Genomic DNA, 16,176 nt, shown 5'->3' with positions numbered 1-16,176 from the left:
TATAACAAGTCCCAAATAAATTGAAAATTGGCTTTCAGAGGCAATACTGACAATTGAGAATTTTGTATAATAAATATTTTCACACTTAAGTAATTTGGTTTTTTTTCCCCCTCATATGAATGGATTTCATTTCAATTCGGTATTACATAGTTTGACAATTTGTTATTTTGTGGACTTCGTCACAATTTTTTATGGCTTGAAGGGGTTCCTTAAAAACATGAAACGTTTGTACTTGATATTATATGACAGCGGGTAGGGTGGGGAGGGGGAAAGTAATTCTTGCTAAAGAATCATGGGTAGTATCCGAATTAGTTTTGAGCGTGGTATGTTTGTGTGATACTGTCATAAGGTACGAATTTTTGTTTTCTTCTTTATTTGTTTTTCATGCAAAAATATAAATGGTGGAAATGATGGAAAGGGAGTTCTCAGGTAAGAATAATATTCTTTATACCATAGGTTAAGCTTTTAATATAACTTTTTCTTCATATGGTCGTACTTGTTCAGGCATTTTCCTGTGGAGAAATTTGTGCAATTGAGTATTCGGTTGATCGGAATATGATGCGCAACATATATACTCACTGGGAAACATTTTAATTACTAAGTACATCCTTAGGAGAAATTAAACAGATTTTAAACTGACAGTTTGCAATGCACGTGTTATGTTTACTTTATGTATATGTGTTATTTTTTTCGAAAGAAGTTCTAAGCTACTCGATTTACAGTGTCATCTGTAAGAAGGATTATTTTTAGGGACTTTCTATATTCTGTAGATTTTTGTAACTGAACACTGTTGTGACATAGATATCCATACTTTTTGGACGAAGCATATTTGGCGTGTTACTATTTTGCCTCTTGCATTTTGTTTTCAGAGTATAAATATAAAACTTCAGAGATTTTAAGATTCTATGTCATCCACATAATTATCTTTGAATTGTATTGTTCATGGACTTTATTTGTATCAGTAATATACTAAGACAACAACATTCTAGGCTAATTTCGCAAGTTCTGCCGAGAAATTCGCACATTTCTTCTTGTTGTCCTTCACATCTTTAAGCATTCCCCCCCCTCCTACCCTTAGAGCCATCAAGTGAAATGAATAGCCATCAAGCTATTCATTTCACCTTTGTGTGGTTTGCTCTTAGAATACTAGATGGTTTTTTTTTTTTTTTTTTTTTTTTTAAAGGTTGTCATTATATATATCAAGATTACTGCCTCCTAAATAATAATAAAAGCAGTTCGAAGTAGATACATATACTTAATTTTCTAATTCTTGTCATTCAGAGTTATCAGTATTATGTCACGAGGAAGCTTAAGTCATAACGTTTCACAGGACGGCAAAAAGAAATGATCTATGCCATCAGTTGCTGGCAGCAAAAACTTAATGTGTCATACTGTATTTTAACGTTCTGGCCTTAGACATTCATTATTGTCTTGCATTCCATTTTTATAGGGTTTGCCTAGGCATAGCAGTGAAATAAGAGTAATGATATGACTGACCATCTTCCCTTGTGGCAGTTTTATACTGAATAAAGGAAAAAGCAGTATCCGCTTAGCTCTTTCCTTATTTTCACTGTTAATACCAGTTTCTGGAAATTAGATGCAAGTTACAATACCTGAGATGTTCTGAGGTCTTTAAGCATCACTTCTGTAACAGCCAGCAACAATACATATTCCTTCGTTATTTTGTATCTGTAATTTCATTGTGAATATTGAAAGTCTCTATCAGCAAGCACAGTTTCTGTTATTATCCATGTGGCTGTTTCAGTGTAACAGCAAGAATGAAAGACAAGAGAAACTTGTTCTGTATGTATGTAGTAGGGGTGTTGGTTGGCAACTATGTGTTTTAATTGATTTGGTGGAGAGGGGAATCATTGATGCTACTTCTGATGAACATTTATCATGGAAATATTTATAGAAAATGCAGTAGACACTAAATGTCTGTGAGAGAGTGGCTGGAGTGAGTTAGTAAGAGGTGAGTCATTTATTAGTCTGATTGGTCTCTTCTATATTACATTGAGTATTTTAATAGACTTGGGAATACTGCACCAGATGTGAGTAGTCCTTGATGGATAGGCAAATTTGTGATTTGTATGGAGTTTAATAGCTGTTCAGAGATAAAATAATGCCTAGAGCAAAAAGAATCCTAATTTTTTTTGGATTGAGAGGAGGCAGTAGTTGTAATGTGTTTATGGCAGGAGAGTCTTGATGTTATGGTAATTCCCAAGAGAGAAATTTGGGCATGTAAGGCTGGGGGGAATGTGGATCTCTTTTGTGGGAGATAAGGAAGAACTATGTTTTTTGCATGCATTGAAATTAACAGGATTAGCTGAGCCTCATCAAAGAATTGGTTTAGAGATCAGAATTTAGGTTTGCAGCGGCGTTGTTTTGTGAATTATGGTTGTTTGTATGGTGCAAGGTTTGTCAAGTGAGGAGGAGAAATGTAGTGTACTGTTGTCAGCAAACTGTATCGTGTTGATGGTCAAGTGGAGCTGGTCATTGATATAAAGAAGAAAGAGGGTGGGTGAGAGTACAGAACTTCGTGGAACCCCAGCATGGGGAACTGTCCACCATTACATCCAGTATGCCTAAATTTTGTCTTTCTGCACTTAAGTTACTCTGGGACTCTGGCTAGATGGATTTTATTAAAATTTGATATTTTGAATCCTTACAAAAAATAGTCCAACCATTCCTATTTTTGTTTAATTAGACCATTTGTTGGAATATATAATTGAAAAGTTTTTCCCTACAACTCATCCACCTTTCCTTTTCATTTATTTCCACCTAAGCATTCAGATATTTAATGGATCTGCTTGGGAGATGTGCCATGCTCAATTGATTGCTTACCAACTTGATGATTTATAAAGCATCTGCCACTTGCTTGTTTTCTGCATTCACTTAAGTTATTATTCTGTGGTCATTTCCATTTTATCTGTTATATAAAGAAATTTTTGGATTTTCCTCTACTTATTCAGCAGACTTTACTTTAGTCCAATTTTTGCCTTCCTCACCATGACTTACTATCTTAGTCATCTTTTTATATTTCTCCTGGGCCTAATCATCACCTCTCTCCTGGTATTGGATCTATAACTTTTTCTTTTCATGTAAGTCTAGCCTCAGAGTCTTAATTATCCATTTTATCTCATACAGTTTGTTTTTCTTACTGGGGACATGGATTTAGATATATCTTTTTTCAGACATCCTTTAGCCACTTGTCATGCACTGCTGTCTACTATGTAGTTTTTCATGCTAAACCACTACTTCAAACTTCTTTCTTAGCCTTCCTTATTATTCAAATTCCTCTGAGCATGTGGATGTTTGTAATTGTCTTTAGGTGGTAGATGAAATTCATTGCTTAGTGTGATCATCACCTCATTGGAGGCCTGAAGTGTCTTAAAGAAGTTTCATGTTTGGTCTTTAGAGCAGGATTTCTGGATGATGTAAAAAATAAAAATGCAAAACCCTAGGAAAAAAAGTTGACACTATGGTGGAATTTTTGCCTACTTTTATTGTACTATAGGTATACAACCTTTCATGGGTAGGAGTTGCATAAAAAGTTTGCGTATCCTTTTTTTTATTCAAAGCCCATGTGATTTGCAACATCTCATCTTAAAACTACATCATGACTGTCCCATTTCAAGCAAAACTGCCGTCTCAGTTGTATACAGATTAAATTCTCATCTGATATTACTAGATCTAATATTCTGACACTATCATTCCCTTTCATCGTATTCTTTTAAGGTAATTTAGTAATTCACTAACTAAACTTATAATAATATAAATTCTTTTTCTCCATGCCACAGATGCTTTCTCCTCCCTCTGTATTCTGTATATTCCACTGGTTGAAATTGCCCAGTAATGAAAATTCCATTAATTATATTCATAATGTTTATTTCTGTACATTTCAGTTACTTTAGATAACCTTGTGTTCTAATAGGCACTATTTTTTCTTTGCTGTTTACTTCACATCACACAGTCTGAAGCCCATTGCCTGTATTACTCACTGCTTCCATCCCACTACCGTTCAGGATCTCAACACTAGTTGGATTTAATTCCTTTACATTCATTAGTGATACTTCTTTCCTACACATCTTGTCTAAATGTCCTTAATATACGTACTCATTACATTCCATTCCTGGTACAATTTCATTGAGGAGTGTCAAAAAATCATTGCCTTTATTCCTGTTACTTCTCACATAAGTAAACATTCATGTTAACCACCCATCAGAGTGATGTATTCTGCCTGTGTACTGTGTGAATGTGCAAGAGAATTGGCATTACCTCTGATGAAGTTCAATCTAAATTTCAACTCTGACAAGGTTCCCAGGGAGTGGAGAGTAAAATATTTCTTTTACATAAAGGTGGCTCCAAGACAGAAGTAGCAAACTACAGACCAGTTAATGTCAGGAGTGGTTAAGTATGGGAAAAGTTGTTGGTTAAAGTTGAAATCCAACAGTGGATGGATAGGGATATGGTACTCTATAGATGGCAGCATGGCTTTGTAAAAGGTAGGTCCTGTCTTAGTAATTTATTTACATTTTATAATAAAGTGGCATTGGAATTGAATAAAGGAGATGGCTACATCATGATACTGCTGTTGGAATTTGCAAAGACATTTGATAGAATACTACATGAAAAACTATTACAGAAGTTGGAGCAAATGGGAATGGACATGAAGCTAGTCACATGGATTGGGAATAAGAGCTGACAAATAGGCACCAGAGAGTAGCATATGGTGGAGCGGAATCTAACAGAATGAAGGCGACTAGTGGAGTACCTCAAGTACTGAGGCCACTACTCTTTAATTTATATATCAGTGATACAGGGAAAGATTTAAACAGAGATATTCAATTGTTTGCTTTTGATGCAATAGTTGATAAAGGTGATATAGATATTGTGCAGAATGATTTAAATAATTGTAGGCAAAAGATAATGATTGTCACTTGAATGTTGTAAAATATAAGATTATGCATTTCAGGTTGAAAAGGTTGCATACTCTATGTCATATTCACTTTATTCGATTGTAGAAAATTGATGAGAGGACTTGGGGATAATGGTTGACAAAGTTGAAGTTCAGATGGCATATTGCAAAAGTTGGTAAAATAGCTCAGTGGATTTCATGGATGTTGATTTTCTGATATGTTGATGGATATTATTTATCTTAAGATCTTCCTTCAGAAGTAGACCATGTAGCAGTCACATCATCAACAAAATGAGGCCAAATACTAGTTGGGAAATGGGGAGAAATCTGTTTGAAAATTTTTGTTAGGGTTTGCTTCTTATTAAATTATATTGAAACTTGCTATCATTGAGATAGAGCTTCCTGTTATTGTATTCTTGATAGGTTGATGCAAAATAGCTAGAATGTATTATTATTATAACTTAAATTTCTTTATTCTTGTGTGTGTGTGTGGTCAAATGTTTTTGTGTATTTATAATTATACCCTGAGGAAGCCAATGCTAGTGTTATGCTATAAAACATTAGCTTTAAAAAAATGATATCCTATCCAGTCTTATCTGCTGCTAAGAAAATTTTCCTCCTGAACGTGTTTGCCCATGTTTTGCATGCAAACTAATTCATCAAGGTAATATTTACTTCAAAAAAGAAGTCTTCAATGGGATCATCACTTTGGAACCTCCCACACTCCACCCAACTTCTCTATGGTACAATTTCAGCATCAGACTGTTAACTCTATACATCAAATATGGTTGTAGATGTACGTTTAGCATTTAGCTACATTGCCTCCACAGACTCATCACATTTCTAAGCCACCTTAGTAACCAACATCACAGAATACGGTTCACAATTGAAACAAAAGATTTTCTCCCTATCATTACTAAACTCTTGTTGGTTGCCTCCTTCTGAAGCACTGATTCACAATGGTATTAGCTTTCTCACATACACACGCATCCCATTTGTAAATTAACAAATAATCACATCACCATGCAGTGTCTGTAAGCCATACTTTGCAAGAATATTTTTAAATATTTTCTTATATAAACACTGCACATATGGAATAGTAATGAATTTTGCAGTTGAGCATTGTATTAGGATGCATCTTGATTTGTGTATTACACTTTTAAATTTATAATTTTTATAAATTTATATTATAAATTTAAATTTTTAAAATTTATAATAAAATTTGCCTAAGTGTTGTAGGCCTTCAGTACAGAATTATAGAACAGCGATTAAGCAATAACAATTCTAAAAGTGTTGGATATTCTTGATATATACCATTGATTATACCATAAATTAAAGATACCAAGAAGTTATATACTTGGTTTATTCCTTTATCCAAGTGTAAGCATCTGAAAGTTTCAGTACTGAGCAACTCGTATATAGAAGCTAATGACTTTACATCACTTGCTTTAGTGATGTGAAGTCATTAGACCAGTTTCAACCTTTATCGAGGTCTCTTTAGTGGAAGCCAACCTCAGAGGTGATACTAAGGTTGAAGTAATGCAGAAGTCATATTTTCATATACGAGTTGACAAAAGGTGTCGCACCTTATTATCAAATTACTCTGGATTAGAGAAAGTTGTTGGAAGTTTTTTCACTTGGTTATACTATAAATTAAAGATACAGGAAATTAATTTCTCAGTATATTTAATTTATAGAACAAGAGGAAGGGTATTACTGGTAATAGCTGAATAACTTCAGTCAAAAAAAAAAATTCGCAACTCTCCATGCAAAAAACCTGCTTCTCACTCCCCTGTTTACACCCTCCTTATACAGCTTCTAGGGACCTCCTGGTTCTCCCTTGATCTCCACCATTTTCTGCAAAACCTCTTCAACATTGATCCTATAACAACCCCTTACTAACTTGTAGGTCTCTATCACAGGGGTCGGCAACCTTTATGGACTCGAGGGCCACATTCAACTTTTATTTTTTATAATCAGGCTGCAAGCGTTTAAGAGAAAATAGTGAGTGAAGAAAATACTTAAGTTTATCAATTTTTATTATATCAATCTTAAAAAACACAGAAATATTTGAAGTACGAGATTACGAGATAAAGTACGACATTCTTGTACTGACATTGAATATTGTATTCTTTCATAACAGCAACACTTTTATGACAGATAAGACAAAGGGACTTATCTCCATTTTGAATAAAGCAATACTTGCTGTTCCATTAAACCTTCTCCCTTCATTTGGAATTTTAAGTTTTCTTGAACCCAGTTTTGAAATTATTTTTAACAAATATATATCATCTGAAAATAATAGTTGATATTGAATTATTTTAAAAGACGGACCAGGGAACGCGACTGTGAAAGTGCACCAAAATCTCGGTTGTTGTCGGATGAAGTCATCTTTGTTATCCTCACTCATGATGACTTACACTGTTGACTCGCGGTAAGTTGCACGGCAATATCACAAAGTATAGGTATAAAATTATTTTTAATTTATTATTGATATTATAAAATGTATTATTTAAACGGGCCACATGCCATGTAAGTATGGTCAACCTTTTATGGGCCGCCAGTTGCAGACCCCTGGTCTATCATATTCATTCCTCTTATCCATTAGAGTCTGTAAATTGCATCTTCTCAACCTTTCCTCATATTTGCCATTCCAGAGATCAGAAACTACCTTAGTCAGTTGCCTCTGGACCCTTTCAACATCTCTTCATCCTGTTGAAAACCAGGTGATCAAATCTGCACAGCAGTCCATGTGTGGCTTAATCAGAGCCTTATACAGTGGAACAAGAATCTCCTTACCTCTACAAGTTAGTGTCCTCCGCATCATTCCCAGAATTCGTTGTGTTGTCCTCACAATTTTGGCAATATGTCCTCTAAATTTTAAATCCTATCCACCATCTCCTCAAGAGCTCTTATTTCCTCCACCTCCAATAATATATCCCTTCTACATCCCATCTTTGTTTTTCAAATTTTAAAACCTTACATTCGTAACATTGGAACTGGTATTCCACTCCTGTGCCCATTCACTCAGTCTATTGAAGTCTTCATGCAAGGTCACATCTGTGAACAACCGAATGGCCCTATTCAAATCTTCCCCAGCAATGGCCCTAAAACAGACCCCTGAGGCACAACACTAATGACTTTCCTCTTCTGGGATATTGCTCCCCTCATACACAACTTGTTGATACCTATCAGATAGCCAATCTCCAATCTCATGCACTAGTCTACTGTTACTTTCAAAAGCCTTTGCAAAGTCAAAGTATACTACTGTGTATCCATCTCCCACATCCAATGTTGCTGTCACCTTATTGTAATAAGTAAGTAGATTACTAAAACATGACCTTGAGGAAATCTGTGCTATCCATCAAAGATAATATCATTGTTGTCAATCCAATTCTGGATCCTAATTCTCACCAGCCTTTCCAATACTTTAACCACAACACCTGACACACAGCTTGGCCTGTAATTTGATGCTTGAATTCTGTCACATCTTTTATGAAGTAGTACAATCTTTTCTTCCTTCTACTTCTTTGGTAGATGCCAACTCCTTGGAACATTCCTTCAAAATACATGGTGATATATCATCAAGTCCCACAGCCTGATCAGGTTTGCTTAACTCTCCATATACCTCTTGCTCACTCAGTCAGTCTCAACATCATTCACTGCTTTCAAACTCTCCATAATGTCATATTAACATGGATGAAAAATCTTTATGAACGACTCATTAAATATCTCAATTATATCCTCTGCAGCAGTTGTCTGTATAACATTTTTCTCCAATCAGTACCATTCAATCATAACTTTTTTTTTGCTGACTATATATCAAAAGAACTTCTCAGGATTTTATTTTATTTTTTGCTTCATTAGCTAATTGCTGCTCATACTGAACTTTTGCTACCCTTACCCACCAAGTCACTCTCCTTGCCCTTTCTTTGTATATTCCTCATGAAATTGATTATTAACACTCTTATGTTGCCTCCAGAGCCTTCTTCAAATCCAACTGTTTACCCTAGTACATCCCAGGTCATTCCCCTCCTTTTTTTCTACACATGCATTCACATCCTCTTGGAGCATTGACCTTTTTCACACTGTTCTTCTCTCCACCTTCAGTTTCCCCATGTCAATGTTTGTTTTGCACACATTCTCTCATTCTCAACATTTGTGCTATGCACTTCTTCATAAGCACTACTTCAATTTCTCCTGCTCTTTCACATTGCTTCTTACTTGCTGAGATTCATTTTCTGCACTCATTACTTTCCCTTCCAGATGCAGTCACTCCAAATGACTCGCAACAAAAATCATTCAAATGCAGCCCATCACTCTTGTATAGTTCAATTCTTCTTTCAAACTCATTCCATGAATTAACAAACTGCACTCCTTTCTCTTTGTACATTTCATTCATAATTCTTGCTTCCTGCCTCATCTCATTGTCATACCTGGGCAACACACTGTTTACCTTTCCTATCACATTATTATATTTAATCTTTCTCAACAACTTCCTGATATCCAGTTTTACATTCTTGTTCCCAGTCAAGTAATTTGTCCCTATTACCACTACTAACTCCTCTGCTCTCTTACTTCTCATATCCAATGCTTCAGTCATTATTCATTTTACCTCCTGGAAAACAAATCTTGTGCATCTTCTTGTTTACCACACCTCTAATAATCGAATTGCCATGCAATGCCACTTGCAGATCTTTCGTCACCTTTTTCATACCGACATCACTTGCTTTCATCTACTTCACTCTTCCATACATACCTCCAATTCTCTTCATTTCATAATGCAGCTGCCTAATCTTCACCAACTCAGCTCTCAAATCTTGCATCCTTTTTTTTTCTGTAATTTTGCTGGATGGGCGATAGATGGCCTTGATGGTATAGTGTCGTAGTTGGAGAATTAACTAGTAGTGGAGAGGATCAGATGTATTTAGCGAAGTAGAATAGTATATCCCCCACGATAATCCCTTGGACTCCCTGGAGGTGTCACGTAATAATAATAATTCACTCTCACTGTATCATCTTGTTCATGCACTTGTTTACTGTCAACCCTGCTCGCCACCTTACCGTTAATTTCGCTCTTTTTTCAGTCATTATCTTTCACATTATAGTCAGTCGAATGTTTTTCCTCGCTATCACTTCCACATACTCCCTGAATGCATAATCTTTAACTGCCGTGTCAGTTACAATATCATGTTCACCACTCATATTGAAACTAATTAAACTCATATTGAAGCGAGCATCATGGTCCATCAGAACATTGCATTTCCTACATAACCACACTTGTTTTTTTCTCTTATTCAGCCTCCTTACATAAATATCTGTGACATCTTATCATGCATACATACTACATTCACAGCACTGTACTATTTTTGAGAACTACACCATTTACTTTGTCTTCTGCACAGACCTATGCAATGATTTGCCTTTCGTAGCCATTTTGTATCAGTGTGCTAACAAAAACAATGAATTTATGATAATATTGCCTAAGGAATTTATCCACACTGCATTTCACACTCAAATATCTCACGATCAACAGTTTAGACAATATCAGCCCACGTTTTAAATAGCAAATTTACTTATCTTGCTGCAGGCCACATGACGACCGATGTTTAACTCATGCTGCAAATTCCATACTAAATTGCGTTGTTTATAATTCTTGAATTTCCTTTGCATTTAATGTCTATGTTTCACAACCACATGTCAATATAGGAAGAATACATTGGCTAAAATTCCTTTTCAGGCATAATGGTAATTGACTTTTGAATATTGTGAAGCCATTAGCCTCTATATACAACTAGCTCTGGCATGAATATATTTCACGTGCAAAACATTGTTTTGCTTTCTTGGGCAAAGGATGAAAACCAAGTATATACCGTATTTGCCAGCGTATAAGACACTTTTTTCTTTGAAAATAGGTCTGAAAAACAAGGTGCATCTTATATGCCGATACTCAATTTTTTATTACTTTGATTTCTGGAAATGTTCTCTGTTCCGAGTTACACAATTTCTTTCTTGCTTCCTTGCAGTGTGAGAGAGCATTCCAGTTACGTAGAGTTCGGTGGATGCGCATGTCCTGTAATCGACGATCACAGCTGTGTTCTTGTTTGTTTAACTTTCTGGTTGTTGTCGCAGTTGTGAATGGTGATAAATTTCTACTGTTAAATCTTCTCTAAATTTCTTGGCAAATTATGGCTGAAAAACGTTGGCATTGCTAGAGTACTGCATACAAGCTATGTGTGATTGCGTATGCAAAAGAACATGGAAACAGGGCTGCAGAGAGGTATTTCAGGCCCCAAGTGAGAAAATGATAAAAACTTGGCGGAATCAGGAAGAGGATCTAAAAAACACAACTCACAGTAAACATAACCTGTGAAGTGAAACTGCAAAATGGCCAGAACTTGAGGCAGAACTGAATACTCGGATTTTAGACCACAGAAAAGTGGGACTTTCAGTGTGTACAAAAATGTTTATTCATCAAGTGAAAGCGATTCGTTATAATTATCAGAGATAAAGTTTTTTTTTTTCCTAAAAACTGTGTACAAAAAAGGGAGTGTGCCTTATACGCCAGCAAATATGATAATTTCTTGGCATCTTTAATGTATAATAGAACCAAGGTAAAAAAAAAAAAAACTTGCAACAATATTGACTGTAATTTTCCAAATGCTTTCCACCAAAGCCTCATCTATTTTTTAATTTTGCCCATGATATTTTGTTCTGTATATTCTGATATATGTAATGATATACTTGTTCATTTCATCATTATTGATTTTTATTATTTCTGGCTCTGCCTAGCTATTGAATATAACTTGGGTCTTATTAATTATGCCAGCTGTTTTACTAGCAATTTGAAGTTAATGGGTACAAATTTGTAATTCATGTGCAGTTGAAGTATAGAGAACTTGTCATCTACAAAATGAAAATAGCTTAAATATTTTCTATTTATTTTCAGACCTTTTTCTTCCCAGGCAAGAAGTTTGAATATTTCTTCTTGCCATGCTGTGAGTAGTTTTGAGATATTGTGTCACTTTGTACTTGTACCTCTTGGTATTTCCACAGTAGAGATGTTTCGATTAAAATGAATTGTTGTTGCATTGGTGTGCGTTGTGTGCTGATTTGATGGTCTTGCGTTATTGAATTATGTCAAGATCATCAAATATTGAATTACAGTTGAATATTCTTATTTCTTTCTTAATACATTTTCTGGTTGTTCTGTACATTTCAATGTATTCAGTTTTATTCTGAGTTTATTCTGAGAGTTATCAGCTTGTTTTAATTATCTTTGTTTCTTTATGAGCTTTTTTTTTTTTTTGTAGAAATTTTGTCTTGTTTCTGTTCTGTGGTACTTGCTATTTCAAGTGAGCATTGCAAAAGGTTTTTGGTAATAATGTCATTACTTGCTGATGGATCAGCATTCATGTTGGAATATATCTTTTTATTAATGTTGAGTTCAAAGTATATCTGATTTGCTTTGATCTTTTTTTTGGCAATTTATTTCAATCTTACTGCATACCATATGGTGGTTGCTTCCAATGTTTGAAGATTTTCCTAATAGAATAGTCCTGAAAGATATGTCTTGTTACTGAAGATAAATCAGTGTTGCTAGTTTCCCCATTTGGATACTTCCTAATGGATTTTTTTTATTTATTTATTTTTTTTTTTCAAAAAAGAATTCACGATATACAGGTATACATTTTCTGCAAATTTTATTAGCTTTGCTCACCTATCATCTGTCGTGCCATATTCAAAATTTTCCATTAAGCTTTCATCCGATAGTTGTATACTAATTCTGGCATTCGTCTCATTATAATTTGGAAATATTTTCCCTTGTACATTTGGAATACATCATGATAGAAGTCTTAGTCTTCAATTTCTTTTATCAGTATGACTCATTGTTAATACATAGACTTGGTTGATCTTGAGAGTATATTATTATTATTCAGGCCTCCATGGAATCAAAAGACTCATCGCAGAGTCAAAAGTATATCTGTCAATAGAATTTGACAGATATAGTGTAAAATTCTATTATGTTGTTCTTCAATTTTTGTTAATCATGAATCCAACTCCACTGATTCTTTCCTTATTTTGACCTCTATAGTTATATATGTCTGTTTCTTAATTGAAGAATTTCTTCACCATTTCAGCTAATTTCACACAGTCCAAGAATATCCAATTTTAGTCACTTTAGTTCTTCAGTTAGTTCAGCCAGCCATGCTTCACTGCTCAGTCCTACAGTTTTAATTTCCATGGTCTAGTTTCCAGTGGCAGCATGATCTGGTTTCTCAGGGATTCTTAGCACCCTCTCTCTTCATATTTAACTGTTAAACATGAATGAGGGCCATTTATTCCTGTCTAATTCATCTTGGAAGATTGTGCCATAATTCACTACTCTGGCTCACTTCAGATTAGTGAATGCCGTTTTCACATGGGATCACCATTCTGAAAACCACTGGTGCATGGCTCTTTATTCAGAATATTCAGAGCTAGCCTGATATCCAATGGATGGCAGTCAGTGTCTCCCCCCCCCCCCAATCTGCCACCTGTGGATGTGTTTGGTAGCTAGTAGAAACCCTGGACTTTTCGGCAATACTCAGATATATCTAGGATTGGAATTACTGAGCTATATTTGGAGTGAGTTTAATATATTTGATCTTTAAGAATTGGAGTGTTGACTTAAAAACTGTGGCAGAGATTGCGTTCATTGGAAAAGTTGTATTATTGAACAAGGTAATCTTGGCTAATAGTGATAATCCCTGAATATCCTTAACTTCTTTCGTTTTCAGTACATAAAAGTTATTCCCATTCCACATATCCAGCAAGGTATTTTCTGAAATGATAACTCAAGGATGCTAGTTAATTATAATCCCCACACCATCTTTAAACCACACATCAAAATAACCCCTTATGTCAAAATGAAAGGAAAAACTTCATCCATTCATCTGTTCTATAGTGTATACAATAACATATGCACACAAGTTAGCCTATAGTTGACATCCTATTTTTTGAATGCTTAAGACACATAAGAAATATATATGATACTATACATAGCCTTTACAAATCTCGGTGGTTATTTTTGGCAATTGACCCACTCACGAAGTACTCAACAAATAATCCCTATTCCAAAGAGATAGGGGTTACTTGTTGAATTGTTTCACTTTATACTTGGGAGAGAAGATTAAATACTTCATTCAGCCCTGCCCCTCTTGATTAGTTGCCAAGATGCCTTCCTATCTTGGTTTGCTTATTTCTCTTTTCTCTCAGGTAAGATCTCTTATATTTTAGCCCTTTTAATTGAGTTCCTACTCACAACTATAAATTGTATTGAATGCAAAAATAAATAACATTTCTTGTTTTTAAACATGTGCTTGAAATGAGAATAACAAATCCAGAATTGTTTAGGGAAAAAAATGAATATTTGCTTTTTTTTTTTTTAACTTTCTAAAAAATTGTAATGAGTAATTACCATTAATGCTCGGAGTTAATGAAGAGAAGGTGTGTTCCACGATTAAACAGTGCAGCTACTCTATAATTTGTGGCAGCAACCAATGCACACACTTATAGTAGTTGAGAAGTGGCCGAATCAAGGCCTAATAAAGAATAATAATAATAAAAAAAGTTGGCAACAGCCTTTGGCAAAGTTTTGAAGACTTGTAAGCAGCCAGTCTCCACCTTTGTTGTCACTGGCAGATGGCCTAAGGTTATTAGTTTTCATAGGTATCTGGGGAAGAGATTGTGACAGAGAAAACTGACACCATCTTCTGGTTCCTAACACTATATGTTATTGTCTGAAATAGCATGAGTTCTACAGTCGATTTTCTTGTTGTGGGAAGAAAAAACAGAGTTTAGCAGAAGAAAAAACTTGTCAAAGATTGACTGGCTCCAGAACCAGCAGGAAAAAAAAAGCTTAGAAAAAGTTCCTCTAGTTAGTGACTAGAATTGAACTTAATGCTCTTTCTTCTGGCAGTCTAATTAGAAGCAAATGACATTTCCACAGGTACACCAAAAAGAGTAGTGGTAGTTATCTCCTTATCCCTACTCATCATTATTTTTCTCACTACATCAGTAATATACTTTACATTATTTTCACCATCTTTGCAATATACCCTGAACTTTGACTTTCTGTTTATCGTTACACAGATTCACTCTATCCACAAAAGCATCTTACCACTTCTTTTATTTAGAAAAAGTACTTGTTCTCTTTATTGGAATGAAATGAGAGATATATATATAATCTGTTTTGCTAATCATCATCATATTTTTCTGACTCGCCTCTTTTGCCATTTCCGTTATGTTCGTTGTACATCTCTTAGCTGTATTAGTCACATTAAGTAGGCTATATTCTTGACTTATGTATCAAGCCAACACTGAGTTTCATAATAATTTAGAAAAGTCTTGTTTGAAGAGATGGCATTTGGAAATACATTATTAGTGTTTTCATAGTCATAGGCCTACAATTTTGAGTAGGCTAATGAACTGTGTTTGGCTGTAGCCAGCTATAACCAAACACAGTTCAAGTTAGCAGTACAGCTGTCTTTGTATATTGCTCTTCCAGTATTATTGTAATTTTATTAAATAATGAAATGAAACATTAGTTCTAAAAAAAATTTTTTTGCTTAATTTTATATTGAAAACAATTCCATAACATATTTAATAGGAAAAATTTAAGGTTGTGTTATTGTGATATGAAATAGATTTCGCAATTAATGTAATCGTTCATTTAAATTGTGTATTTAAGTCCCCAATAATCATATCCTGTTAGACTAGTTCATAATAGAAAACTGATTCTCTATATAATGGTATATACGATCTCTACATGTGAATTTTTAATCAGTTGGAATTCTGTAAATTTGATTATGAATTAAAATTATGAAATAATTTTGGTTTTACACCTTGTTTGAATTTACTAACACTGATGTTCTTATTTTTATTAGGTCCAGTGAAAATTGAGTTGCCAGAAGCTGGCATGCTAAATGTAAGTTAACATTATTCAGTAATTAGATAATTGTTTTAAATAACCATTTGGAGTAGTAGTGAAAAATGTGTGTAAGTTATCAACTGTAGAATAAATTATTTCTTTAAAATTTATTTGGGGAACTCCAAGTATTGTATTTCCTATTCATGAAGCAATAAAATTTATAACCTTATCTGCATTAATTCTAATTCTTGCTCATCCATCAGATGAAGAGCTGAATCTTTTATGAACAAATCTTTGCCATTTTTCTCTCTCTCTCTCTCTGAAGCTTGATAATTGTGACCTTTCC

At 34.4% G+C, this 16,176-nt stretch overlaps 1 protein-coding gene across 3 annotated transcripts in view; it reads left to right on the top strand.

Moving 5' to 3' along the window:
• The first annotated feature begins 301 nt into the window (after nt 1–301).
• Nucleotides 302–16,176, top strand: part of LOC150101177 (PHD finger protein 20-like) — a 52,721-nt gene continuing 36,846 nt past the window's right edge. Inside the window, exons 1-2 of one of the 3 annotated variants that reach the window (XM_090401666.1) lie at nt 302–429; nt 15,847–15,887. In XM_090401666.1, the coding sequence (XP_090257792.1) occupies nt 399–429; nt 15,847–15,887 (72 nt within the window). In that variant the 5' untranslated portion in view covers nt 302–398. Of the gene's footprint in view, nt 430–4,372; nt 4,506–15,846; nt 15,888–16,176 lie in introns of those variants that run through there. The other 2 variants (XM_090401667.1, XM_090401665.1) reach the window with 2 other exon arrangements.

This window comes from Typopeltis vanoorti, chromosome 12 (assembly GCF_054136105.1).
Source record: "Typopeltis vanoorti isolate ZY-2024b chromosome 12, IOZ_Tvanoo_1.0, whole genome shotgun sequence".
NCBI classification, from domain to species: domain Eukaryota; kingdom Metazoa; phylum Arthropoda; class Arachnida; order Uropygi; family Thelyphonidae; genus Typopeltis; species Typopeltis vanoorti.
Note: the sequence above shows the minus strand (reverse complement) of the source record. Positions and strands in the feature narration are given on the sequence as shown.